The 27729-nt window shown below is 21.2% G+C and overlaps 1 protein-coding gene across 4 annotated transcripts in view; it reads left to right on the top strand.

The window, feature by feature from the left end:
• The window catches only part of LOC122509171 (serine/threonine-protein kinase Pak), a 29036-nt gene extending 1307 nt beyond the window's left edge, over window positions 1-27729 (top strand). The window contains exons 2-8 of one of the 4 annotated variants that reach the window (XM_043623002.1): window positions 6986-7175; window positions 13334-13502; window positions 15756-15873; window positions 15963-16071; window positions 19174-19998; window positions 22781-22999; window positions 27083-27729. In XM_043623002.1, coding sequence (XP_043478937.1) covers window positions 6986-7175; window positions 13334-13502; window positions 15756-15873; window positions 15963-16071; window positions 19174-19998; window positions 22781-22999; window positions 27083-27166 — 1714 coding nt within the window. In that variant the 3' untranslated portion in view covers window positions 27167-27729. Of the gene's footprint in view, window positions 1-6985; window positions 7176-13333; window positions 13503-15746; window positions 15874-15953; window positions 16072-19173; window positions 19999-22780; window positions 23000-27082 lie in introns of all 4 variants that reach the window. The other 3 variants (XM_043623001.1, XM_043623000.1, XM_043622998.1) reach the window with 3 other exon arrangements.

The following is a 27729-nucleotide window of genomic DNA, read 5'->3' as shown; positions in this document are numbered from 1 at the left end:
ATAAAACCCTTTCGATTCCCCTCCCCCCCCCCCCTCTTTAAAATGTCAGTCAGTAGTTTAAAATTTTCTTCTCTTTATTTTTACGAATTTAAAGACTCGAAACTTGTATTGAAATTTTCCTTCTTTGTTAACATATCCACTTAAATTCCTATTTTTTTATTTATCAAATTAAAAAATGTTCAAATTTTCAATTATTCCTTAAAGGTCTGATCGCTTAAAGTAACGTAATTTTATTTTATAATTCTTTCAAATTCTATTATATTAATATTGTCACTTTTGAAAAAATGATTCAGTTTTTTTTTTTAGTTTTCAGGGTGGCCACATGTCAGTACTCAGTAAAGTCAGGAAAACAAAATTTTTGGCAGTAAAGTCAGAGAAATGACAGGAAAAAAAAATTTTTCTCAGGAAAATTAAGAAAATTGAAACTTTTTTCGATTTATTTTAAAAAATTGCTACTTTTTCGACTTTTCTTCCAAATATTGCAACAATTCGATTTTTATAGTGCGAAAAATAACTATAAACGAATCTTTCAAAAATTGTTTTTGAATCATTTTTTAAGATAATTAAATTTTTCAAATATACCTATATAATAAAAATCTTTTTGAATAATTAAAAATTACCAAATTTACCAAATTCATTGGTTTCAAGTATTTTATTACAATGTTTGAAAATCAACTTTTGAAGAATTTTCATTGCAAATTTTGAAAATAATTGAATTATCAAGAATATTAATGAAAAATTTTTAATTGTAAAAAATTTAAAAATGAAAATTAATGAAAATTAGCTTCTAATTTTTAAAATTCTAAATTTTCAACTATATATTTCTCCATATTCAAATACATACAAAAAATAATAATATTTTGGAGAAAAAAAATTATGTTCTTTTAATTAAAATTCCTCAAGAAATTAATTAGTTTTTTTAAATTATACAAAAATTATTTTAAGAAATTCAATTATTTTCGAACAAAGTAAATAAAAAATTATAAAAATTTACTTTTTTAGACTTATTAAAATTTCGGAGAAATCATGGTCATATTTATAATTAAAATTCTTTAAAAATTTAATTATCTTTATTTATATTTTTCAAAACTTCAATTATTTTTAAAAGATTTTACCAAATTTCAATTGTTTGGAAATTTTTCAATTGTATATAATTAAAAAACTACTGTCTTTCAAAAATTATTTAAAAACATTTTTAAAAAATCAATTGTAAGATTTTCTTTATAATTTTTTTGAAAATATTATACCTTAATAAACTTAACAAAAAAACAAAGACAGTTACAATTATTATGAAAAATTAAATTTTTGTATTTAAATAATTGAATTCTGGAAAAACTTTCGGAAAACTATTAAAATAATTGATTTAGAGATGAAGTTTAGTTGTAAATTGTAGAAAATAATTGAATTCAGGAAGGGTTATAATTGTAATTTTCAGAAATTATTAAAATTCATAAATTTTACTCATTTTCCGTAAACTTTTATATTTTCCTGTAAAAAGAATTATTTTGTCCAGGGAAAATAATTTTAATGTCAGTAAATTGTCAGGGAAATTGATAAATTAAAAATTGTGATTTGATGTGATCCCTGGTTTTTTATTAAGTTCTTATAATTTATTTTCAACTTTATATTAATTATCAAATTTAGATATTTTGTTTATTTTTTAGGTATTGACAATAATATTGATTGTTGAAAACAAAAAAAAAAAAAAGAAATGAAGAAACAATCCACGACTCTTGATTCGATAAAGATTTTTGGAGTAGATTGCATTCAAGTTTTGTGTGAAAATCTGAAACTATTGTAATAAATGGAACGGGGCTTATTGATTTTTATGAAGTTGTCAATTCTAAATCAAAACAAGAATTATTATCAGGAGTCAGTTTAATAATAAAAGAGGAACTCTTGGGCAGGATGTTTGAAAGAGAATAAGCTTTTGTTGGGGCTTTTCATCTCAAAAACGCACAAGCCACAAATAAGAATTTGTGTTAATTTAAAATAAGAATTACCTTTCTGTAATCTATCTATTCTTCTAACATTCTCATAAAAAAATGAGATTTTTTTCTCAAGAGAAAAATAAGAAATTGCCATTCTTTTCTATTTTCTGGATTTGAAATTCCAAAATCTTGGCGCGCTTTCAAATAGATGTTCTTTTAAATTCGAATTTAAAATTTCTGTATATTTTTCCATTTCGAATGCCAATGTTCATTCTAATTTCATTTCTATCGGAGCTTTTTTTTAATTTATTTATTTGGGAAATAAATAGGCTCAAGGTCTTTAATTTTTTTAATTTTTATGTATTTACTTATTTAGAAAAAAAAGAATTCATTTATTATACATGTATATATTAAAAAAATAAAGCTGAGGGACATTATTTTTTTTATTATTCTATTTTAATGTAAAATTAATTGTCCTAATGTCATTCATTACATTTTTTATGCAATACTTGTTTCATAATTTCCAGATACTTAAATTTAAATTTATTTCACATTTCTACAATTATTTCGACATTTTTCTATTTGACTGAATTAAATTTAGATTCAGATTCTTTAAATATTGTATTTTATTTAAATTTGATGGATATTTTTAATTTTTTCGTTTTAGGTTTATTTTTCAATTATTTTACATAATTATATATTGTCAAGGACAATTTATTATTTAGCTTATTTAGTTATTTCAATTTTTTGAGGAAATATTGCAGGAATTATTATATTTTTAACAAAAAAAAAAGTTCGTAAAAAAATATTTGCTCTCAATTCCTTGAAACTCAATAAGAATTCTCTGATTAGTTTTGAAGATTTTTTCAAATTGACATTTTGTTATTCACATAAGAGCCTTGAATTAATCAAAAGTTATAGCAAAGGCGTGATGTCACGTTTCTAAAAAAAATTTTTTTATTTAAGGAGAAAATAAAACAAATTATTTGTCATATTCAATTTCAATCTTATCACATAAAGTTTCTGAAATCTCGGAGAAAAGAAAAGTATAATATATATCAGAAGATACTAGTGATAGATAAATATAGATGATAAAAAAAAATTTCCAATCCGAACTAATAGTTGAGTTTCTCTTCTTTCGAAAATTGAAATTTAATTTTTTATAAATCTACACAATATATTTTTTTTATTCCTTTATATAATTTTCTTTTAATCTTTTTTTAAATTTTGTTTTTGTTATTTACTTTGTTTCTGTATTTCATTTTCTCTTCGTTTTGCTTTTTTACTTTTACATTTAATTTTTGTTATGTATTGTTATTTATTTTGTTTCTGTATTTTATTTTATTTTCATTTTGTGTTTTTTATTTGCACATTTATTTTGTTTCTGTATTTAATTTTCTCTTAATTTTTGTTATTTGTACATTTAGTTTTTGTTATTTACTTTGTTTCTGTATTTAATTTTCTTTTCGTTTGGTTTTTTTTTACTTGTACACCTAATTTTTGTTATTCATTTTTTGTTTCTGTATTTAATTTTCTTTTCATTTCGTTGTTTTATTTATATATTTAATTTTTGTCTTTTATTTTGTTTCTGTATTTAATTTTCTTTTAATTTTTTAATTTTTTTTGTTTACACATTTAATTATTTATTTTTTCTATTTTCATTTCTGTATTCAATATTTAATTTTTGTTTTTTTCATACTTTTTATTTCTTTATTTGTATAAATTATAAATTTTTTTATTTTTGTCACAACGATTAATTATTATTTTTAAAAAATTTTATTTGTTTACTTATACATTTAATTTTTGTTACTTATTTTATTCCTGAATTTTTCTTTTCTTATTCAATATTTTATTTGTACTTTTTTTATATTTTTTATTTCTGTATTTTTATAAATTATATACAAATTTTTGTATTTTAGTCATTTATTACTTTTTGACTGTTTCTTTTTTCAATTGTTTTTTTATTATTGCTTTTCTTTGATATTCTATTTATGTAGATATAAATTTGTTTGAAATAATAATTTGGGAAAATTTATTTTATTTTTGCTCTATTTTTATATTAAAAAAGTTTGCTATTTTCGTTTATTTCGCGTTTATATTGGTTAATTTCATTCCTTTTGTGATAGTCTATTTCTCTTTCTTTAAGAAAATTACTTCTCCTTTCCTCGTATTAAATTAAGTGGCTCTTAATTGATTAATCAGTTCATTAGCTCGACATTTTAATTTAAATGTGCATTTGCATTTGAATTGGTTAAGTATCTTTGAATTTTATTGATTGGCAAAAAATTTTAAGCTACTGACGACATACTTGGAAGAGATTTATGTTCTCACTCTCTTTTTGTAGGAGAATTTTTTTTATCCTCAATCGAGAATTAAATTTTTTTTCAAACACATGATGTAAAATTTTTTTTTTTTTTAATGAAAAAGGCATGTTTGGCATTATTTTCTTTGTATTAATATGGGGAGTGTATATAGTCGGGAGTCCCAAACGACTCTCCCGAAAATAGAGGAACAGCCACTAATTTAGAGGTTGCTAAAAATAAAATCCCACCAGTTCAGACATCACACTCTATGATATTCACAAGCGCCGACTGTCCATAAAAACTTGGATGCTTCAAAATTTAAAAGAAGTTTACACTATAAGACTCTTCGTTAAATAAACAATTTTCAAATTGGAACAATACACACCTCTCATCGATAAAAAAGAAAATAGAGTCGAGGAAACTTAATTTCCGAAAGAAGAGTTTCGAAATTTTTCCGTCATTTATTATAAATAATTTTCATATTCAAAATAAGTTCAGTAAAAAATATTAAATTAGTTTTTATTTCTTATTAATCAAATTAATTTTTGTCGAAAAAATTGAGAATAAAATAATAAATAAAAAAAGAAATGAAGAAATAAAAATGTAATTTAAAAATATCTATATTTAGGGAAAAATGCTGTTAGGTAAATAAAAGTTGTTTGCTGAATTTATAATTGAATGATAAAATTATAACACTTCCGTTTATTGAGATTAAATAATTTAAAGAGGGAAAAAAATTGAAATCCTGTGGGAGTAAAATCAATGATTCTAAGGAGATATTTTTATAAGCAATTGATTTATTTTAAAACGATATCAGACTAATGAAAAAGTTATACGTTCATTGGCTACCAATAGAATTTTATTATAATGCAGACAAGACAATCGATTACAATAACTGAATTATTTATATAGACATTTTCCTGTGTTCGAATTCAGTTGCATCCTATCATTCACCAAGTACCATAAATCAGAAATTTTCAAAGATTGCACTATTCAAAATAATATTCGCAAAAAAGAATAAATAGAAATTCCAGACTTTTTCAACTTTTTTCGATTATTTTCAAAAAATGCGATTCTTTTTGACTTATTTTCGAAAATTACGACTTTTTCTACATTTTTCTAAATATTGTAGCAAAATAGCACATTTTTAGTATAAAATGCAACTTATTTCGACTTTCATAGTGTGAAAAATATTGACAAATCTTTCAAAAATTATTTTTGAATCATTTTTCTAATTAAATTTTCGAAATAACAATAAAACAAATTTTGAATAATTGAAATTTTGTAAAATTTAATTGAAAATAATTGTATTCTCAAAAATTTTAATGAAAAATATTCAAATGTACATTTTAAAATAAAAATTAGTGCTTTTTTAAAAATTATATTACAATATTTTTGAAAAAAGTAATTCTTAGAATTCTTTCATTCTAATTTTTTAAAATTCAATTATTTTCGATATTTTCAATTACATATTTCCAAAAATTTCAATAAGTACCTACAAAAAATAATAACATTTAAATCTTTAGTATCTTTTTTAACATTTTGGAGCAAACAATCATGTTTAAAATTTTAGTTAAAATTTTTAAAAAAATTAATTCGTTTTTTTAAATTATGATGCAAAAATGCTTTTAAGAATTTTTAAAAATTTTTATCAAATATCAATTATTTTAAAAACATTTTACCGAATTTCAATTGTCTGGAAATTTTTCAATAGTATACCTATAATTAAAAAACTATTATCTTTCAAAAATTGTTTAAAAATATTTTTAAAAACTTAATTTTAAGAACTTTATTATAATTTTTTGGAAATATTATACCTTAATATATTTAAAAAAAAATGGACAGTTACTGTTACATTTATTATAAAAAATTTGAATTTTTTATTTAAATAACTGAATTCTCGAAGAACTTTTGGAAAATTATTAAAAATAATTGATTTAGAAATGAAGTTTTATTTCAGTTTTAATTTTATTAAAAAAATGCGAAATTTCATATAATCTTTGCAATAACATTTTTTTCCGATATAAAAATAAGTTTATAATTTATTTCATTTATGTCCAAAAAAATATCTATATAAAAATGTTTTTACATAAAAATTATTATTTATTTGTACGTACATTATTATTGTTGTACAAAAAATACCTTTCTTTACAAAAAAAAATAATTATTTATTATTTAAAATAGAATTTAAGTACATAAGAAATAATTTTTTAAGTTCGCTGTATAATTTTTAAAATTTTTAATATTTTATTCCAAAATAAAAGAAATGAATTTCTTATTCGAAAATTGAGAAAAAGAAAAAATTTTGAAATATTTTTCGCACGTGAGTCGAAAATGTGGTTAAGTTCACTGTATAATTTTTTATATTTATTTTATTTGCAAGTAAAAGAATTTAATTTTTTATATTCGAAAATTGAAAAAAAAAATTTTGTATTAGAATTGAAATTTTTTTTCGCACGTGAGTCAAAAATGTACTTATGTTGGCTCTACAATTTTTTATATTTATAAATATTTTATTTGCAAATAAAAGAATTGAATTTCGTATTCGAAGATTGAGACAATAACATTTTTTTTAAATTAGAATTGAGATTTTTTTTGCACGTGAGTCGAAGATGTAATCAATTTTATTTTTGTCCGTGAATTTTATTTTTTCTCGCTGCTATTTGTGCAATGTAAAAGAAAATGTCTTTAATGGACTCTTTTTGTCCTTTGTTTTGAAATTTATTTATTTTTCTCTTTTTATGTTTTTAGAGGTGAGTCCACGCCTAATTTACCAGTGGACATGCGACCATTGCCAAAAGAACCTGATTCAGAGGAACGCAAGAAAAAGACTTTGAAAAGCAAGATGAAGGTGAAGGAGAATAAGCCTAACATTAGTTATCCAACTAATTTCGAGCACACAGTTCATGTTGGATTTGACGCAGTGACCGGTGAATTTACGGTATGTTATATATATCCCATTTTTTTTATTTTTCATGAAAACAAAACAAAAAAAAATTTCGAAAAAAAACCAACAACAAAATAATACCAATATTCTTTCATCACTTTAGTTTCAAAATGCATTTTGCTTGCTGCTTTGCTATTGTATATTATGGTACGGAGTATTTCAGTATATTTTTATTTTTCATACGAAACAATAGACATTATTTTTAATTAATTTTAAGAAAGAAAAAATATGTAGACCGATGAAAAAGTGGGATGGAAATAATTGACTTAATTTTTTTTTTAAACTGGAAAAAAAGAAAGAAAAATTTGATTTTTTTTGGAAAGACAACAACATTAAAAAGCAATTTAAATTTTGGATTTATTAAATATTTTTGAAAAGTGCAAACAATTTGATTTTTTTAAAAAGAAAAAAACATTCAAAACCAATTTAAATTTTGTGTTTATTAAATATTAATGAAAATACCATTTAGGAAATAGCAAAAAAATCGGTTTAAATTTTAGAATTTTTGAAATTTAACAGAAGAATTAATATTTCTTTAAAAAATACAAAAAAAGAAATAAAATAAAAATTTTTTGCATTAGAAATTTAAAAAAATGAAGAATTTATTTATTAAAATAGTAAAAAATTAAAAATCTGAGAGATACAATTGTTTTTGAAAACAGCAAAAGAAGAGAAAAAATTTATTTCAATTTTTTTTAAAGGAAATTTTTTTGGTATTATGGGAAATTAGAGAAAGTAAAGAAAAAAGAATTTGAATCTCGAATCTTTTTATAACTCTCAAAAAATAGAAAACTACATCTGCATTATTAATTTCCTAAAAATTGGTAACAGAAAGGAAAACAAAATTTGAATTTTTTTTAAATAGCCAAAAAAAAGAAAAAAACTAATTCGATTTTTTTTAAAGGGAAAAATTTTTTCAAGAATTTGATCTTATTGGAAATTAGAAAAAAGAAAGAAAAAATAATTTGAATTTCAAAATTTTTTCAAAATTTTCAAAATCATAAAAAAATCAAGTTGAATTTTTCATTTTCTAAAAATTAGGAAATGAAAGGAAAACCACATTTTAATATTTTTTGGAAAATTAAAAAAATCGAAGCTGAAATTTGTTTTTTTAGAAATAGCAAAAAAAGAAGGAAAAAATCATTTTTTTCCTTTTTTTTAAAAGGAAAAATTTTTCCAGAAAGTTTAATGTTGGAAATTAGCAAAAAAAAATGGAAAATATAATTTTAATGTCAAATTTTTTCGTAATCATTAGAAAAAGGAAACTTGAATTTTTTATTTTTTGGAAATTAGAAAAAAGAAACTTGAATTTTTTATTTTTTGGAAATTAGAAAAAAGAAAGCAAAATTTGAATTTTTTTGGGAAAAAGAAGAAAATTTATAAAAGTAAAATGTGTTTCTTTAAAAATTAACAAGAGGAAAACAACATTTTTTTGTAAGGGAAAAATTTGTTTTAAATATTAAAATTTTTTGTGTTTTTGAAAATTAGCAAAAGGAATGTAAAACAAGATTTGAATGTTTTTTTTAAACAACAGTAGGAAAGAAAAAAAAATTTTAATTTCAAATTTTTAAAATTCTCAAAAATTGAAAAAATTATTTGCATTTTTCATTTTCTAAAAAATAAGAAAGAGGAAGAAAAGCAGAATTTGATTTATTTTAATTAGCAAAAAATGTTAAAGAAGTAAAATGTGTTTATTTTAGAGAAAATTGCAAAAAAAGAGAAAAAACCAATTCGACTATTTTTTAAAGGGGAAAATTTTTTTTAAAAGTTGAATATATAAAAATACAATTTTAATTATTTGATGATGTTTATTTATTGTCAAGATAAGCCAAATGTGTTTCTTTTTTAAAATAGCAAGAGAAAAACATTTTTTTTTGCTTTTTGAAAATTGACAAGAAAGGAAAAAAATAATTAAAATTTAATTTTTCCCAAAGAAGTAATTTTAATATTTCGTTTTTTGGAAATTATCAAGAAAAGGAAAAAAGAAAGTTTAATTTGTTTTCTTTTAAATTTTGAAAAAATCATTTTTAATTTAAAATTTTTAATAAATTAGCAAAATAAAATAACATATCGAATTTTCCGTACCATAGTATAACAAAAAGGAAAAAAAACAACAAATAATATAATTTGAAAAAAATCATCGCCAGATAAAATGATTTTAAAAAAAATAATTTGACAAAAAATACATTAAAAGTCGAGATACTTTGTCTGATGCTTCTTATGTCTATTATTTTAACCACAAAGGGAAAACTAACTCGACACGTATTTTTTTCAAGCTGCCGTTAAAAGTAAGTAAATTAAAATGACCCAAGAGTTAGTTTGGTTGCATTTTTACTATTTATAAAAACACTTGATATTTTTAACGTTTGTTTCTGTTGCGGGTTTAAAATTTAGTGTCAATTTTCTCTCTTTCTCTCTATTTCTCTCCTCTGTCCTCTATTTACACTCTTTTGTCTTTTGTAAAGTAGACAAGTATCCAAAAAAAGCTTCAAGTCAACGTTGCTTATAGATTCTCGCTTTCTTGCAAAAATTAAAACAAGACACATTATTGTAAAATCGCTTCAATTTACAAAAAAAATAAGAAAATGGAAAAAATAATAAAACCAAAAAATGACACTTCGATCGAGACGCATGAATATTTATAAAAATATATAATGTATTATTCTTTTTAATTTTCCAGGAGATTGAATTTTTATCAGACTACATTTATTTAGTCAGATTTTATTTTATTTTTAATCGAGAAATTTTTATTGAAAAACGAAATAATAATGCAAAAAAATAAAATTGATTTTCTTATTTTACATTATAACTGACTCTTTAATTTTAATTGTAATTGAATTACTGTTCAAAATAATTTTTTTTCAATTAAATTTTTAAACTTTTTGCAGTTAAAATTAATATTTATCAGAATAGTTTTTTTGGCAAAATTTAGTAAAAGGGATTTTTTATCAGAAAAATTGTTAAATGTATGTGACAAAGGTTGGAAAGAATTTTTTCCAGTTAGAATTAATATTTAGTAGAATATCTTTTCCATTCAAAATTTAGTACAAGGGATTTTTGATTAGAAAAATTGTTAAATTTGACAAATTTAGTCGAAAAGAATTTTTTTGAGTTAGATTTAATATTTAGCAGAATATTTTTTTTGACAAAATTTAGTAAAAGGAATTTTTGTTCAGAAAAGTTGTTAAATGTGAGAAATTTGATTGGAAAGAAATTTTCTTGTTTTTCGCTAAATATAAATTCCTGAATGAAAAATGCTGGTAAATAGAAATTCGTTGAATTAAATTTTGGTTAAATATAAATTGCGTTGAATGGACATTTTAATAGATATAGAAATTAGATTGATTATACCTAAGCTATAATTAAATTCAAATTCATTTAACTGGAAATTCTATTTGAGACAGTATTTACCTATATATTTGTAATTTTGTTGCTTATAATAATTTAATACAAAATTTAACTGCCAATTTTTCTTTTTAAAAACTTTGACAATATTTTCACGTAATTGTAAAAATTGAAAAGAAATCTATTTTATTATAAATTTTCTCTCAAATGTTACAAAATTAATAAATTAGAGTAAATAGAATTATTTCAAAAGCATAGTTTTTGTACAATTTTTAAACCAAAAAAAAAAAAAATTGTTTTAACATAAGAATGAATACTTAATATCAGTTCAATTATTAGATGAAAAAATAAATGTCTCATTTATTTGAACGATTTGAACTGAAAAATTAGCGTAAAAATTTAATTATCGAACCGAAAAATAACAAAATGCTGAATAAAAAATAAAATTTAATATTTTATTCCAAATTTTTCTATTCGAATAATATTCATACAGTCTAATTCAATTTTAACGAATTTGTTTCTATTTAGAATAAAATATTTCATTTTTATGAATATTTTTAAACAAACAGAAATTTTTTCATATTAATCTCAAATTGAATTCCGAGTAATTGATTTTTCATCCAATTAGAATTTTATTGTTTCGATTAGAAATGAAACAAAATGTATATTTTTTAATTAAATTGTTTGTTTTTTTTTGCTCTTAGAGTTTGAAAATATCTCGCTATGATATTTTCCCCTTAGATTTTAAACTGAAGAAAATGTAATTGAATTTTCCCTCTATATATTAGAATTGGAAAAATATCTCTTGACATTGAGTGTATTTACTATCTTCTATTAGTTAGAATTACTTTTGACACATTGGAAATTTTACGATTTTTTTTTATTTTCTTTATTTTTACAGAGCTAAGATTTTTGTTCTCAAGAAACTTTAATTTGTATTAAAACTTTTTTCTTCGAGGTTGATAAACATTTTAAATTCCCTTTTTTTTCTCTCTTCGTATACAAAAATGAAACGTTCGAAATCTCTTCTCATCTTGTCTTTTAATCTTTAAATCAATTTTTTATAATAAATTAGTTTCAATTTTGTCCCCTTAAATTTTACTTCTTTTAATAAATTCTGTAAATACTTTCTGTCTTTTTTAAATTTTTTGAATAACACAATTCAATGTTATAAATATGAAAATAAAATATTTTTTTTATTTTTATATTTATTATTATTATTATAACTATTATTATTATTATTATTATTATTATTTTTATAATAATAATTTTTATCATAATTAATAATTTTAATAATTATTTAATTAATAATAATATTAATAATAATGTTGTAAAATATTAAAAAGTGTAAAAGTTTTAATTTAAAATTTTTATTATTTTCTTTGTTTTCTATTTTGAGGCCTCGGATAGTAGGACTGTCACAAAGACGTTAGGGAATTTTATCCAAAGTACTACTCGAATAAATATCAAATTTCTAGAGATGCTACAAAAAATCTGATTTTTTAGCGTCCTTTAAAAATAGTGAAAACCTGTTTTAGAATTTCATTTTTAACCTTAAGAACTTTAAAGAAAATTATCGTGGGTTACAGTTTCAAATTTTAATTAAAAAATTGAATTTTTACATTTTAATTAAGTAATTGAATTCTCAAATAAGTTTCTGAAAATTATTGAATAAAATAATTATGATTTAGAGAAGAATTTTTGTGGGAAAATTCTAGAAAATAATTGAATTTTGGAACATCTTCGTAGCAGTTTATAACAATATTAAAATTGTGAAAGATATCAATTAACATTTTTTGAAAATTAGAATTTTGACCTAACTTTCATTAGAAATAGAAATTAGTGGAAAAAATTTATTTTTTCTTTCTTTGATTGTAGTAATAATTTAAAGAAAATAATAAAAAATTATTAATTTTGTTAATTTTAATTTAATTAATTAAAAAAAAAAAAAAAATTAATTAATTAATTAATTAATTTTAAAAATTTAATTTTAATTTTTTTTTGCTTTAGTCAAACGATTATTTTAATTAAAAGACCTCAGAGTGTTTCTAAATAATAAATAAATGAATTTTGTTTAACATTAAAGTTTCTCAAAATTTTTAAAAATAACTGATTTAGAGAAAAATTTTGAACACAAATTCAAGAAAATAATTGAATTTTAGAAGAGTTTAATGAATGTTTGGAAAATACTTTTTTTTAAATTACTAAACTTTTGAATAAATTTATTGAAAAACTCAATAAATTAACTACTGAATTTTAAAAGAATTACAGTTGTTTTTTGTTGAAATAATGAAATTTTATTTTTTATAAAATTTTATTACGATTTGAAAATGTAATCATGTTTTTTTGAAGAAAAGTGTTACAAAAATATCAAAAACTTATTTGAAAATAATTAAATTTGAAAAAAACTGTGAATAGAAGTTATTGGAATAAGGAGAAAAGTTAAAAAAAATTTCTAGAAATCAGGAAAAATCCAGAAAAATAGAAAATCAAAAAATCAAAAAACCAAATTGTGACAAGTCTGAATAAATTAATTTTTTACTCAGCTGAAAGTAAATCCGAGGCCTGTATTTCTCATTTTTGTTACTGATGTAATTCAAATTTTTTAAAATGAGAGAGACAGGGAGTTTTTGCAGAGTGTAGATAATAAATTGAAATAAATTCTACAATAAACACCTGTCGATGAACTTTGGGTGCAAAACTTTTTTAAATCTATTGTTCTTTTTTATTGTTCGCTCCTTTTTTATTCCCCTATAAATAATTTTTTTTCATTGTCCAAGAATCTAAAGTAATTTCTTCTGTCTCAGGGGATGCCGGAAGCATGGGCAAGGCTGCTGATGTCCAGCAACATCAGCAAGCAAGAGCAAAAGAAAAATCCTCAAGCTGTTCTCGATGTTCTCAATTGGTATGACAACAGCAGTAAAGAAGCGAAAGGCTCTAAATTCATGACAACGACGAAAATGGTTGGAGTTGTTGGTAAGCGATCCGCGATTTATACAAAAAAAAAATAATGATCATCAATTCTTTTCTGAAAATAAATTCATTTTTCCAATTTTTTATTTCGAGGGAAATTTTCTATTGTCTTTTATAAAAAGATTTGTTCTATTTCAATATTTTTAGAGAAAATTGCAAAAGACTTCAAAATTAATACAATTTTAAAAGAGTTGCGTTTACAATTTTCATAAATGGATAAACTTCAAAAGGTTGTATGTAATTTAAAAATTTTGTAAAATTTCAATTTTGAATGAATTAATTAAATAATAAAAATTTCACAGGAATTCTATTATTTACAAATTCATATATTTTCATAAATAATCAAATTTTTTAAAGAGATTCAATTTTTTTCATAAATAATAAAACTCGCAGAATTTCAATTATTTTTAATACAATTGTAAACCAATTTCTCGAAAAATGTAATTATTCTTAAAAATTTTATTAAAATTCATCAAAGAAATTAAATTTCTTGAAAGAAATAAATTATTTTGAAATATTTTAATGAAATTCTTTTTAACAATTCAATTTTTTTTCAAAATAATTTTAATAAAATTCTAAATAGAAATTTAATTAATTTCAACAATTATCAAAATTCAATTATTTTAAATATCTACTATTTGAATAAAATTTCACAAAAGAATTCAATTATTTAAAAAGAAATATTAAAATTCGTCTCAATAAGAATTCAATTTTTTCAAATGTAATAAAATTCTTCGCAGAAATTCAATTATGGTCAAAAGTTTTAAAAAAATTCTCTTCAAAATTTCAATTATCTTTATAAATAATACAATTTTTCTGCAAAATTCAATTATTTTCAAAAATTTTAATAAAATTCTTGGCAAAATTTTAATTATTTTCAAAAACTTTTCTCAATTCAATAAAATTTTTTACAGAGATTCAATTATTTTTAATACAATTTTAATCTAATTTCTCGAAAAATGAAATTACTTTTAAAAATTTTATTGAAATTTGATAAAAGAATTTTAATTACCTATTTAAAAATTTGTTGATAAAATTCTTTAAGAGAGTTTAATTTTAAAAAACATTCAATTCTTCAATACCTAAATTATTTATTTTTGTATTTAAATAATTGAATTCTCGTAAAATTTTTGAATAAAAATTGATTTTCAAATGAATTTCAGATAAAAATTTTAGATAATAATTGAATATTAAACTCTCTAAATTTGAATTAGTAAAAATGTTTTCTAATTTTAATTATATTGACTGACTTTTTGCTTTTGAATTATCAGATTTTACTAATAGTCAGTTTCTACTTATTTAATAGTAAAATTTATTAATTCAAAAGCAAAAAGTCAGTCACTAATTCCAATTAGTAAACATTGTTACTAATTCAAATTTAGAGAGAAAGTATTATAGCGTGAATTTTTAGAAATAATTGAATTTTGAAAAGGTTTCAAATTTATTATAATCTTTGAATGTTTGAATTTTTCATGCTTTTAACTAAAAATTGTGTAGATTTAATTTTTTTGAAAAAGTTTAATTGCGGATTTTTTTAAGTTATTTGAAGTTTTTATTTTCTAATATATATATTTGATGAAGAATTTCCGAATAATCGATGAAATTTCGTACAATTGAATTGTAAACAAAAGGATTTGAAAATTTTCAAAGATTAAAAAATTATTAAAAATAATTAATTTAAAGAAGAATTTTAGTTAAAAATTCTGGAAAACAATAATTTAATTGAAGTGATGAAAGTAATTTTGAATAAGTTACAGTATAAAACATGAAGATATCGATTGCTCCGAGTTGAAGAATCTGAGCGATCGATTTCTTCATGTTTTATAACAATTTTTTATAAGTTTAATTTCAAAATTTTTATGGAAAAATTATAATGACTAATTATTTAATTTTGTAAAATATAAATATAATAAAATATAAATCATGATAAATGATCCTGAATAAAGAATTTAATAAATTTAATTTATAAGAGGCCGAAATAAAAAAGGGAAAATTGAATTTGTTTTCTCTGAAAATAGAAGAAAGGAAAACATTTAATTATTTGATTATTAAATTAGTTTTTTATTTACATAAACGTTTTGCAAACATTTTATAAACAAATTTTACAATTTTCTCGTCGTCGCGGTAGAATGATGGAATAAAATAAAATGAGCACCAGAGCGACGAGAAAAATAAGATTATTTTGCAAAAAAAATTTTAAAAAAAGAGAAAAATTTGGGTTTTTAAGTTCAGTAATATTTTTCTAAGCGCCTATAGAAAGAGCCAGCAGTCCTCGGAATATTGGTGTAAGCATTGGAGTTGGAATAGGAAACATGCGTGGACAAGCGATGTCACAGGCTTCCGGAAGTTCACATTCACAACATTCACTCAGCAGGTGAGTTGATTACAATTTTGTCCATTTAATATCAATGTCAAAGTTTGTTTGTGTTTTTTGAGATAAAATAAACATTACAGAGTAAGCAGTAGTAGTCCGAGTAGTACGCCAACAGATGCTTGTGCCACAAGTTCTGAACAGGAAGACGAACCACCACCGCCGCCAATTTCCGCCCGACCTGAACGCACGAAATCAATCGTAAGTCTCAAAAATTATCATTTCATTCAAAATATTCTAAAAAAAATATTAAATATTAAATATTCTACACTCGAATCTTTGGTTATGAATTTATAATATTATAAATATAAATCATTATAATATAATGGGATCGTTTATATACCACGTGGACAATTTTTGGGGTCGTAAAAAATCCACGATTGTCGACAATGGGGGGCGGGGGGATCAAACCAAATTTCCACGTGGACCCAGTAGAAAATCTCTTATCCTACCTTCAAATTTTACATCACTGTTTTACTTAACTTTGAAAAGATTTGTTATCGAAAAAATTCTTCTTCCTTTGCATAATTTTAAAATTAATACATTTAAATGTATTAAGAAATAAACAATTAGCAAAAGAAAAAAATTGCTTTCGAAGCCAGGAAATAATAATTTAGTTGAAATTTCGGGATATTTGGAAAATTCACGACAAAAAAAAATTAAAAATCACTGATCCTCTTACAATTTTTTTAAATGACTTCTAACATTAAAATAAATAATTAGTAAAAGAAAAAAATTGCTTATGAGGCGAAGAAATAATAATGTTGTTCAAATACCTGGACTTTTAAAAAATCCGTGTAAAAAATCAAAGTTACTGATTTCCCCGACTTGGATCTTTTGTAATTTTTTAAAGGGCTTTTAACATTAAAATACACAATTAGCAAAAAACTTGAAGGATTTTATATTTTTTGTTGTAATTAGCTAAAGACATACCAAAACATTTTTATTTTTGGGTGTGGAATTTTTTAAAAAATGGTCTGGAAAACTGAAAAAGTCATGTAATTTTAAAATCGATGTTTTGTGGCAACCCTAGTATAATATAAAATCATATTCATAATAAAAAATTCTGTTTTTTTGTATCCAAAAGTATTTTCTTCTTCAATCCTCCTTGAATTTTTTCCACTTGATTTTTCATTTTTGAAAATAATTAAATTCCAAAATAACTTTCTTAATTGCATTAATTATACCTACTTAACTTGGAAACGATCTTAGTTAAAAGCAGTAGCAATTTTCAGAAATAATTGAATTTCAAAAGGTTTTAAACTAAAATTTTTGAAAATCTCAAATGTTCCGAAGAAAATAATACTAATTAAATATTTATTTAAAAAATTATTTAAGTTTTAAATGCGTTTATTTTAAATTTTTGAGAAACTTAGATTTTGGAAATAATCAATCACTCGAACTAGGTCCGTAAATCCCGTAAAGGTCTGTAAATTTGCTTTAAATCCGTAAAAGTCAGTTTTTTTTAAAAAAGGTCCATAAAGTCCGTAATTTAATTGAAAAAAGACAAAAAGCTTGAAAATTGTACGATATAATTTGGGGAATTTTAGAGAAATTACAAATGATTTCAGAAATTCAATTATTTTCAAAAGTAATAAAATTCTTCGCAAAATTCAATTATGTTTAAATTTAAATTTTTTTTTTAAATTCTCGTCAAAATTTCAATTATTTTTATAAATATAATAAAATTCTTCTCCAAAATTCAATTATTTTCAAAAATTTTAATAAAATTCTTGTCAAAATTTTCTTCAATTTAATGATTTTCAATATGTATGTACTATTTTAATAAAATTTTCCAACATTTTTTATCTTCGCAATAAATCAATTATTTTCATAAATTACAGGGATTCAATTATTTTCGTAAACAATAAAATTCTTTTTAAGAATTCAATTATTTTCATAAATGATAAAACTCATTGCAGAATTTCAATTATTTTTAATACAATTTTAATCAAATTCCTCAAAAAATGTAATTATTCTTAAAAATTTTATTAAAATTCGTCCAAAAAATTCAATTATTTAATTTGATGATAACATTTTTTAGTAGAATTGAATTTTAAGAAACATTCAATTATTCAAAAAATTATTTATTTTTGTATTTAATTCATTGGATTCTCGTAGAATTTTCTAATAAAAATTGATTTAAAAATGAATTTTAGTTAAAATTTTATATTATTATTGTATATTAAAAGAATTACAGCGCAAATTTTTAGAAATAATTGAATTTTGAAATGGTTTCAAATTAAAATCTTTGAAAATCGGAATTTTTCATATTTTAAACTAACAATTCTGTGGAATTAATTTTTTTGAAAAAGTTTAATTGCAGAGTTTTTAAAAAACCAAAAAGAAAATTTAATTTTGAAGAAGTTACAAATTACTGCAGAAATTATTTTCATAAATAGTAAAATTCTTCTTAGGGATTCAATTATTTTCATAAATAATAAAACTCATTGTAGAATTTCAATTATTTTTAATACAATTTTAATCGAATCCCTCGAAAAATGTAATTATTATTAAAAATTTTATTCAAATTCGTCCACAGAATTTAATTACTTAAAAATTTGTTGAAGATATTCTTTATGTGAATTGAATTTTAAGAAACAAAAATTCTATATAAATTATTTATTTTGTATTTAAATAATTGAATTCTAGTAGAATTTTCAAATAAAAATTGATTTAAAAATGAATATTAAAAGCAATATAGCCTGAATTTTTAGAAATAATTTAATTTTGAAATTAATTTTTTTGAATTGAATTATTTTTATATTATATGAAGTTTATATTTTCTAATATATATATAGTTATTTATTTAATTGAAGAATTTACTAATAATTGAAATTTCGTAAAATTGAATATTGTAAACAATATTGAATTTAGTTATTAATTTAATTACTTTTAAAAGTTACTTTTAATATTATTATAAAACATGGAGAAATCGATTACTCCGAGTCTTTGACTCGGAGTTATCGATATCTTCATGTTTTATAGCTTTTATAGTTTTGAAAAATTGAATTTATAGTTTTAAGTAAAATGTTCTCTTATTTGACTCGGATTGGTTATATTTTTGTCAGTAATTGGTCCGTAATTTTTCATTTTTGGTCAGTAAAGTCCGTATTTTGAAATAATTTCACTGGTTCGAGCCCTGATCACTTTATCAATATATTGTAAAATAGTTTTATAAAATTTAATATTTATTTTCTGAATATTTAATATTTATTATGAACCCTGATAATTTCATAATTTTTGTTTTCTTTTGGTAATATACATATCAGAGAATATTAAAGAATTATTATTGTTTGACAGTATACAAAACCAATCGAGGAAGAACCACTTCCGCCACTTCCAACGTCGCTTGGATCACCTCAAAGAAATGGAACTCCGCAGCAACAACCAACACAGCAGCAGCAGCAACAGCAACAACAACAGCAGCAGCAACAACAACAGCAAAATTCGGCTCAACTCGATAAAAATAAAAATCAAGCAACGCCAATTGATCAGTCGCGACCAACTCAAAGTGAAAAGGCGCGTAAAAAGAAAATGTCAGACGATGAGACACTGGAGAAATTGCGAACAATTGTAAGTGTTGGTGATCCAATAAAGAAATATACGAAAATGGAGAAGATCGGTCAGGGCGCATCGGGCACTGTTTACACGGCAATTGAAACATCGACCGGAATGGAAGTGGCAATTAAGCAAATGAATCTTTCGCAGCAGCCAAAGAAGGAGCTTATTATTAATGAAATATTAGTGATGCGGGAGAATAAACATCCAAATGTTGTGAATTATTTGGACAGCTATCTTGTTGGTGAGGAATTGTGGGTTGTCATGGAATATTTACCTGGCGGTAGTTTAACTGACGTTGTCACTGAGACATGCATGGACGAGGGACAAATTGCCGCTGTTTGTCGTGAAGTATTGCAAGCATTGGAATTTCTTCATTGCAATCAAGTTATTCACAGGGACATTAAATCGGATAATATTCTTCTTGGTTTGGATGGCGGTGTTAAATTAACGGATTTTGGCTTTTGCGCACAGATCTCGCCTGAACAGAGTAAAAGAACGACAATGGTGGGCACGCCATATTGGATGGCACCGGAAGTGGTCACCCGAAAGCAATACGGTCCCAAGGTAATTACAACAAAATATCATTTATTTTATTCAACAGATCTCGAATTTTCATTTTTTCGTTTTTTAAAAACTGAGACTTTTTTCGACTAATTTTTATAAAATGCGATTTTTTCGACTTTTCTTTCAAATTTCTAGTATTTCAAATTTCCATATTTCTAGTATAAAATGCAACTTATTTCGATTTTTATAGTGTGAAAAGTATAATTATAGACAAATCTTTAAAAAGTTATTTTTGAATAATTTTTCTAATTAGATTTTTGAAATATACAATTTAAAAGATTTTGAATAATTGAAATTTTGTAAAATTTAATTGAAAATAAATAATTTTTTTCAAGTAGGTATTTTATTATAACTTTTTGAAAATTAACTTTTAAAGAATTTTAATTGAAAATTTTGTAAATAATTGAATTCTCAAAAATTTTAATGAAAACTCTTCAAGTGTAAATTTAATAATAATGAAAATTAATGAAAATTAGGCTATAAAAATAATCTTTTAGGTATATTAATAATCGTTGTATTCCGGTAATATGTTTGCAGTATGAAGTTAGTTGCTGTTCGCTTTTTTGTTTCCTAACTTTTGAAATGATTTTCCTTTTTAAATGTATGTTTTAAATTTTTAAATTAATGTACTGAAAATCATTAAATTCTTGCAAAGTATTTATAAAAAAATTTGAAAATAATTGAATTCATTTCAAGAATTTTATCAACATTTTTTTCAATAATTGAATTCTTTAGAGAAAATGTAATTAAAATTCTTTTAAACAATTTTATTAGTTTTTGTAAATAATTACTTTTTTTAAAAGAATTTCATTAAATTTCGTTAAAATAACGTAACTTTTTAAAACAATTTCAATTTAAAATTTTGAAAATAATTGAAATTTACAAAAAATTTTATTAAAAACTTTTAAGAACAATTGAATTGTTTAGAAAAATTTTACTACAATTTTTAAAAATAATTGAACCGGTTAGAGAAATTTTATTAAAATTATATTAAATATAATTGAATTATAATTGAATTTTTTCCTAGAAATTTTATTAAAATTGTATTGAAAATAAATGAATTTCTCAGAAGAATTTTATTATTTACAAAAATAATTGAATTCTTGCCAAGAATTTTACAATTTATAAAGATAATTGAATTGTTTCGAAGAAGTTTATTAGAATTGTTGAAAATAATTGAAGTTTTATTAAAAACTCCTTAAAATAATTGAATTTAAATAATCCTATTTTTAAAAATAATTGTATTTTTTTGAGAAATTTTATTAAAATTGTATTGTAAATAATTGAATTCCTCCAAAACGTTTTATTATTTATGAAAATAATTGAATTCCTTAGAAGAATTTTATTATTTATGAAAATATTTTAATCTTGCGAAGAATTTTCTTATTTATGAAAATAATTGAATTCTTGCGGAGGATTTTACAATTCATAAAAATAATTAAATTGTTTCGAAGAATTTTATCTAAATTTTTTAAAATAATTGAATTTTTTGAAGGAATTTTTATTAAAAATTTTGAAAATAATGATTTTTTTAAAAAGAATTTCATCAAAATTGTCGAAAATAATTCATTCTTTACAAAATTCTTGAAAATAATCAAATTTAATTAATATTTTTAAAAATAATTGTATTCTTTCGAGAAATATTATTATTATTTATTTATAGCATTTTCGAATTATTTTTAATGAAAATTCTGCAAAAAATGAATTAGTTTTTTTTTTAAATTATTCTAGAATAATTCTAGAAAATAATTGAATTGTTTAACTTATTGTTTTAAAGTTTTCAAAAAATATATTAATGTATTTGAATTTTCTAAAAAATTTTAATGGAAGTTATTATTGGAATGAAGGAAAAAGTTAAAAATATTTCTGGAAATCAGGGAAACTATGCTCAGAAATTGAGGCTCCGGATCTTAAAAGGGCACTTTTACCATTTAAAATCAATGCTGAAAGTGCCCTTTTAAGATCCGGAGCCTCAATTATTAAAATTATTCAAATGCTTTTTATTTAATTTTATTTTCAAGATAAATAATGATTTTATTACTCGGTTGTTTTAATAAAGACAATGAATTATTAAATACAATATAATTATTATTATTGAATATGAAAATACAATTAAATTTTGGGTAAATTCATCTCTATCGAGCTGACTGTATATAATAAATTTAAATTAATTAATATTTCGATTTAATTAGATTAAAATTTTTACCACTAAAATTTATCAACAAAATTCGCAAATGATTTAATAATTAAAATTATAATGTATAAATAAAAATATATTTTAAGCTATGTAAATTCTAATTACATATTAATAAACATTTTTAATTAACATCAAAATTTCTGAAGCGCTTGAAAGTTAAAAAAAAATTTTAATTAAATTAAATTAAAATATTTGCAAATTTTTGCAGTAATAATGTAAAATTTATTTTCCATTCAAATTAAAAAAAAGGCTATAAATACAAAAAGATGACAGAATATTTAAACGTTTTACTGAAAATTAAATTTCATTATATAAAAATTGTTTAATGAAATTTATTTTTCTATAGAGAAAAAGAAATATCTTTTTCTCTTCTCATTTCTTTTATTTATAATAAAACACAAACATATCTCAGTAAACATTTTACAGAAAAGTAAATTTCAAAAAATTGTTGAATTGAATTTTATTTTTCTATAGAGAGAAAGAAATGCCTTTTTCTCTTCTCATTTTTTTTTATTTACAATTACATCATTCGACGATTCTATCGATAAAACTATTTTTAATCATTGCAAACTTATTGATCCGAAGGTCGACATATGGTCCTTGGGGATAATGGCTATCGAAATGATAGAAGGAGAGCCGCCGTATTTAAATGAAAATCCTTTAAAAGCACTTTATTTAATCGCGACAAACGGCAAACCAGAAATTAAGGAGAAGGAGAAGCTGTCCGGCATTTTCCAAGACTTTTTAGACCAATGTTTGGAAGTTGAAGTGGAAAGACGCTCATCAGCCTCGGAACTTCTCAAGGTAAAGAGAAAAAAAATAGTGAAAACAAATATTCATTTTGTTTACTTGATGAATTATTTTTATAATTATTTAACAGATAAAAATTACACTTGAAAGAAATTAATAAATGAAAATTATTAAGAAGTAATTTGGTAAGTAGAAATTATGCAAATTTTTTTTTAAAAAAATGTTGACAAATCGAATTTTTTCCCTTTATTTTATAAAAATCTTTAGAAATTCTTAGTTTTATTTTCAATTAAAACTTGTAATTGGCAAACAAAATTTATAGAAATTTTTTTCTTCATTTCTAAAAGAAAACTGAATTTTTTAAAGAAATTTTAATTGAGAAATAGAAATGGTGCAAATTTGATAAAAATCTTTTAAAATTCTCAATTTTATTTACAATTAAAAATTTAATTTTTATTGAGAAACAAAAAATATGTAAAATATTTTTCATTTTTTAATAATAATTTTTTTAACAATTATCTAATATTTTTTTATGAATAAAGAAGAAAAAACCTGTACAATTTCGATTTGTCAAATAAAGTTTTTTATAGAATAAAAGTGAAAAAAATTTGGATGATTTCAATTTGTCAATAACAATTTTTGTTACAAAATTCTAATTTTTTTTTATAAAAAAAAAATTCGAAAATAATTGAATTCCTTCGAAGAATTTTATACAGATTTTTAATAATATAATTAAAAATAATTGAATTCTTGCGAAGAATTTTATTAAAATTTAAAAATAATTGAATTTTCTTGAATTTTGTGAAAACAATGGAGTTTTTTTATAATTTTAATTGAAAAATTTGAAAGTAATTGAATTTTCCAAAGAATTTCTTTCAATTTTCTAAAGTAATCGTGTTTGCTAATAATTGTAATCAAAATTTTTACTATTGAATTTTGTTAAATTTTTTGGTTAAATTACATTCTTCTCAGAATTTTGTTATAATTTTTGAAAATAACTAACTTTTTTTCATAAATTTCACAAAGATTTTAAAAAATTAATTAAATCCTTTCGTGAAATTTTATTAAAATTGTATGGAAAATAAAATTGAATTTCTGCGGACAATTTTATTATTTATGAAAATAATTGAATTTTAGCGAAGATAAATTTATGAAGATAGTTGAATTCCTTGGGAAAAATTTTATTAAAAATTTTTTTCTATGAAGATTTTTGTTATTTATGAATATAATTGAATTGTTATAACGAATTTTGTCAATATTCTTAAAAATATTTGAATTTTTACGATGAATTTTATTATAATTTTTTTAAATTATAGAATTTTTGCGAAAAATTTTATTAGAATTTTAAAAAATTATTGAATTTTTGTAAAGAATTTTGTTGTTTCTGAATAAGTAATTGAATCCCTTGGGAAGAATTGTACCTATTAAACATTTTTCTCTGTGAAGATTTTTATTATTTATGAATATAGTTGATTTTTATAACGAATTTTGTCAATATTTTTGAAAATAATTGAATTTTTACGAGGAATTTTATTAGAATTTTTAAAAATTATTGAATTTTTGAGAAGAATTTTATTACAATTTTTAAAAATTATTAAATTCTTGTAAAGAATTTTATTATTTAGGAAAACAATTGAATTCTTGTGAAGAATTTTATTAAAATTTTATAAAATAATATATATATATATATATATATATATATATATATATATATAACAGAAAGTGTCGTCTTTTGTTTTTCTATAGTAATTAATGTTTTGATAGAAATTTTGGTTATGAGTATTCCCATATGTGTGATAACCACTTGATGCAAAGAAATTTTTTTACAAATAAAAGAAAAATGATCAAGACATGCCTCTATTCAACTGATGTTAAAAATGGTAAATACTAAATACATGTAATTTTTTCAAAAATTCTCTATTATTTTGTTAATTCTTATAAATTTAATGAAATTCTCAAACTTGGTATTGATAAAAAGTTAAAATTCTAACATCGAACAATTTTTTTTACAATATTATTCAATTAGTGAACTGAATTTTATTTGCCACTTTTGTTTGACAAAAATAAATTGATTAAAGACACTTAAATTTTGAAGTTTAAATATTTAGTATGTTTTTTAGATTAAAATAGTGTTTTTCAATTAAATCTTTAGAATTTTTATTTCTTTTGGTAAATTCAGTCTCCTAAAAAATGATAATTCAATAAATTTAAAAAAAAATTCCGCATTTTTTACATTTTTTGATACTCTTGCCATTCCGGTTACGCAGAATCGGGTACTTTATTTATTTCAGAAAAAATAATACTTATAAATTCTATTAAACATTTCTTTCCTTCAATTATCAACATTTCAATGTATTCAATATATTTTTTAGCTGAATACTAACAATTATTAGGGTAGGCGAACACTATTTTAAAAAAAAGTAATTTCTACACCTTTTTGTCTAAAAAGGCGATTTCTAATTAAATCTGTTTTCTGAAAAAAGTTTTTATAAAAAGTTATAATTTCTAATGTTTATTTTCCTAAAATTTCTAAAATTTCATAATTTTGATAAAAATTAGAAAATTGTTTAAAAATAAAGATTAAATTTTCTGTTTCTCAATTACAATTCTGTTTACAAAATTATAAGTTTCTTTTTGAAAATGAAGAAAATTTTTTATAAAATTACTATTTGTTATCACAATTTGTTAACAAAATTCTATTCTTCTTTGAAAAAAAATAATTTGCATCATTTTTACATTTAAATTTCCAAAATTAATATATTTATAAAAAAATTTTTTAGATAATTTTAAATATCTTTAGGGAAAAAATCCCTATAATTTGTTAATTACGATTTTTAACTAGATTATTTGAAAATTTTGTTAAGTAATTTGCATAATTTCTATTTTTTATTATAATTTTTTAACGAAATATCAAGTATTTTTTTAAAGAATTAACAAATTTTCGTAAATTTTATTTTTTAATCATATGTACTTATTGATCGTGATTACAAAAATAGAATATTGTTAGAAAAAAGAAAAATTTTGAAAATTACCTTTATTAGAAAAATAAATTTTTAGAAAATCAGCTTTATTAGAAGACAGAAAATTTCAAAATCACCTTGATTAGAAAAAAGTTTTTTAGAAATTCACCTTTATTAGAAAAAAAATTTTATAAAATACGATTTAGAAAAACTGTACCCCAACCATTATTAGAAACATAAGAATGAAAATTAAAATATTTGCAGAAATTATAATTTAAATCTTTTGAGTTTGAATTTTATTACATTTATATGAGCTTAAAAAATGTTTGAGGGATTTCATGAGAAAATTACATGTATAAAAATTACATTTGAAACTTGAGTTGAGTAGAGGCATGTTTTTTCACTTTATTTTAATAACAGAAGCCATTAAAAAATTGCAAAAGGATCCAAGGCAAGAAAAGTAGTAATTTTGATTTTTCGAGGATTTTCTAAAAATCTCGGTATTTAAACTAAATTATAATTTCCACCCCTTGGAAGCAATTTTTTTCGTTTGCTAATTATTTATTTTAATGTTAGAAGTCATTAAAAAATTTTGCAAGAAGATCGAAGGCGGGGAAAGCAGTGATTTTGATTTATTTTATATTTTAGGATTTCTGAAAAATCCGTGACAAAAAATAAAAATCACTGCTTTCCCCGCCTTCGATCTTCTTGCAATTTTTTTAAATGGCTTCTGAGGCGTGGAAATGATAATATAGTTGAAATACCGAGATTTTTTAAAAAATCATAACTATTGTAAACATGCAAGAATATAAATTGAAATTATTAAATTTTTTCTGTGGAAAGCAGGTAGGCAGATTGCTACCGTGATAATTCTTTAAATCATTCACGCGCGCATCGCGCGCGTAGGACTTTGCTAGTAATAATTAATAATAATTAATTAGTTAATAAGTGAATTTTTAAAAATTTTGAGTATGAAATTGTTCAAAAATTTAAGTTATAAAGATTATAATATATAAATAATAATTGTCTTTTAACATTTTTTCTTAATTTCGTTATATTTTTCTGAGTTACAAATAAATTTTTTACTTATGTAGGTAAATAATTGAATATATTATAAAAAAAATTTCTATTATGTTTCGAGTACATTTTAGTAACAAAATTTTCTCTATTTTCACAGCATCCGTTTTTGAAATTAGCAAGGCCGTTGGCCTCATTAACGCCACTAATAATGGCGGCTAAGGAAGCAGCAAAAGGTCATTAGGAGATTAAAATTTTCGACTGGCAAGCATAGTTCGAGAGTGAGACGTCATCAGTAAAAAATTAAAAAAAAATAATGAATTACCCTCCCAAACGGTAACGGCACAATAATTCAATAATTTATAACGATTAATGAATATCATATATAAATATAAATATATAAATATATTATATAAGTATATTAGATAGAACTTCGAATACCATTTGGTATCGAGAAGCAGTTAAAAAACAAATTGGAACGTTCAAATCTCTTGAGTTATGAAAACTATACGCCAACTTAAGCCCGTCTATAAATTAAGAGAATTAAAATTTTTTTAATTTTCTTCGAACAATTAATTTTATTAATTGAAAATTAATTCAATTAATTACTAACTAAATAATTAGTTAAATCTAATTTAATTGGACAATTTTTTTTCGTCAGGGCATTTGATTCTTATAGGGCCCATTTAATGCTGTAAATAATTAAAAAATTTAAATAGCGAAATCCATTTAATATATTTTATAATATTATACTAAAAATTTATAATATATGAAAATATTACAATAATTAATATAATATTATAATAA

The sequence above is a fragment of the Leptopilina heterotoma genome, unplaced genomic scaffold, assembly GCF_015476425.1.
Source record: "Leptopilina heterotoma isolate Lh14 unplaced genomic scaffold, ASM1547642v1 Lhet_6, whole genome shotgun sequence".
Classification (NCBI taxonomy): Eukaryota; Metazoa; Arthropoda; class Insecta; order Hymenoptera; family Figitidae; genus Leptopilina; species Leptopilina heterotoma.
Note: the sequence above shows the minus strand (reverse complement) of the source record. Positions and strands in the feature narration are given on the sequence as shown.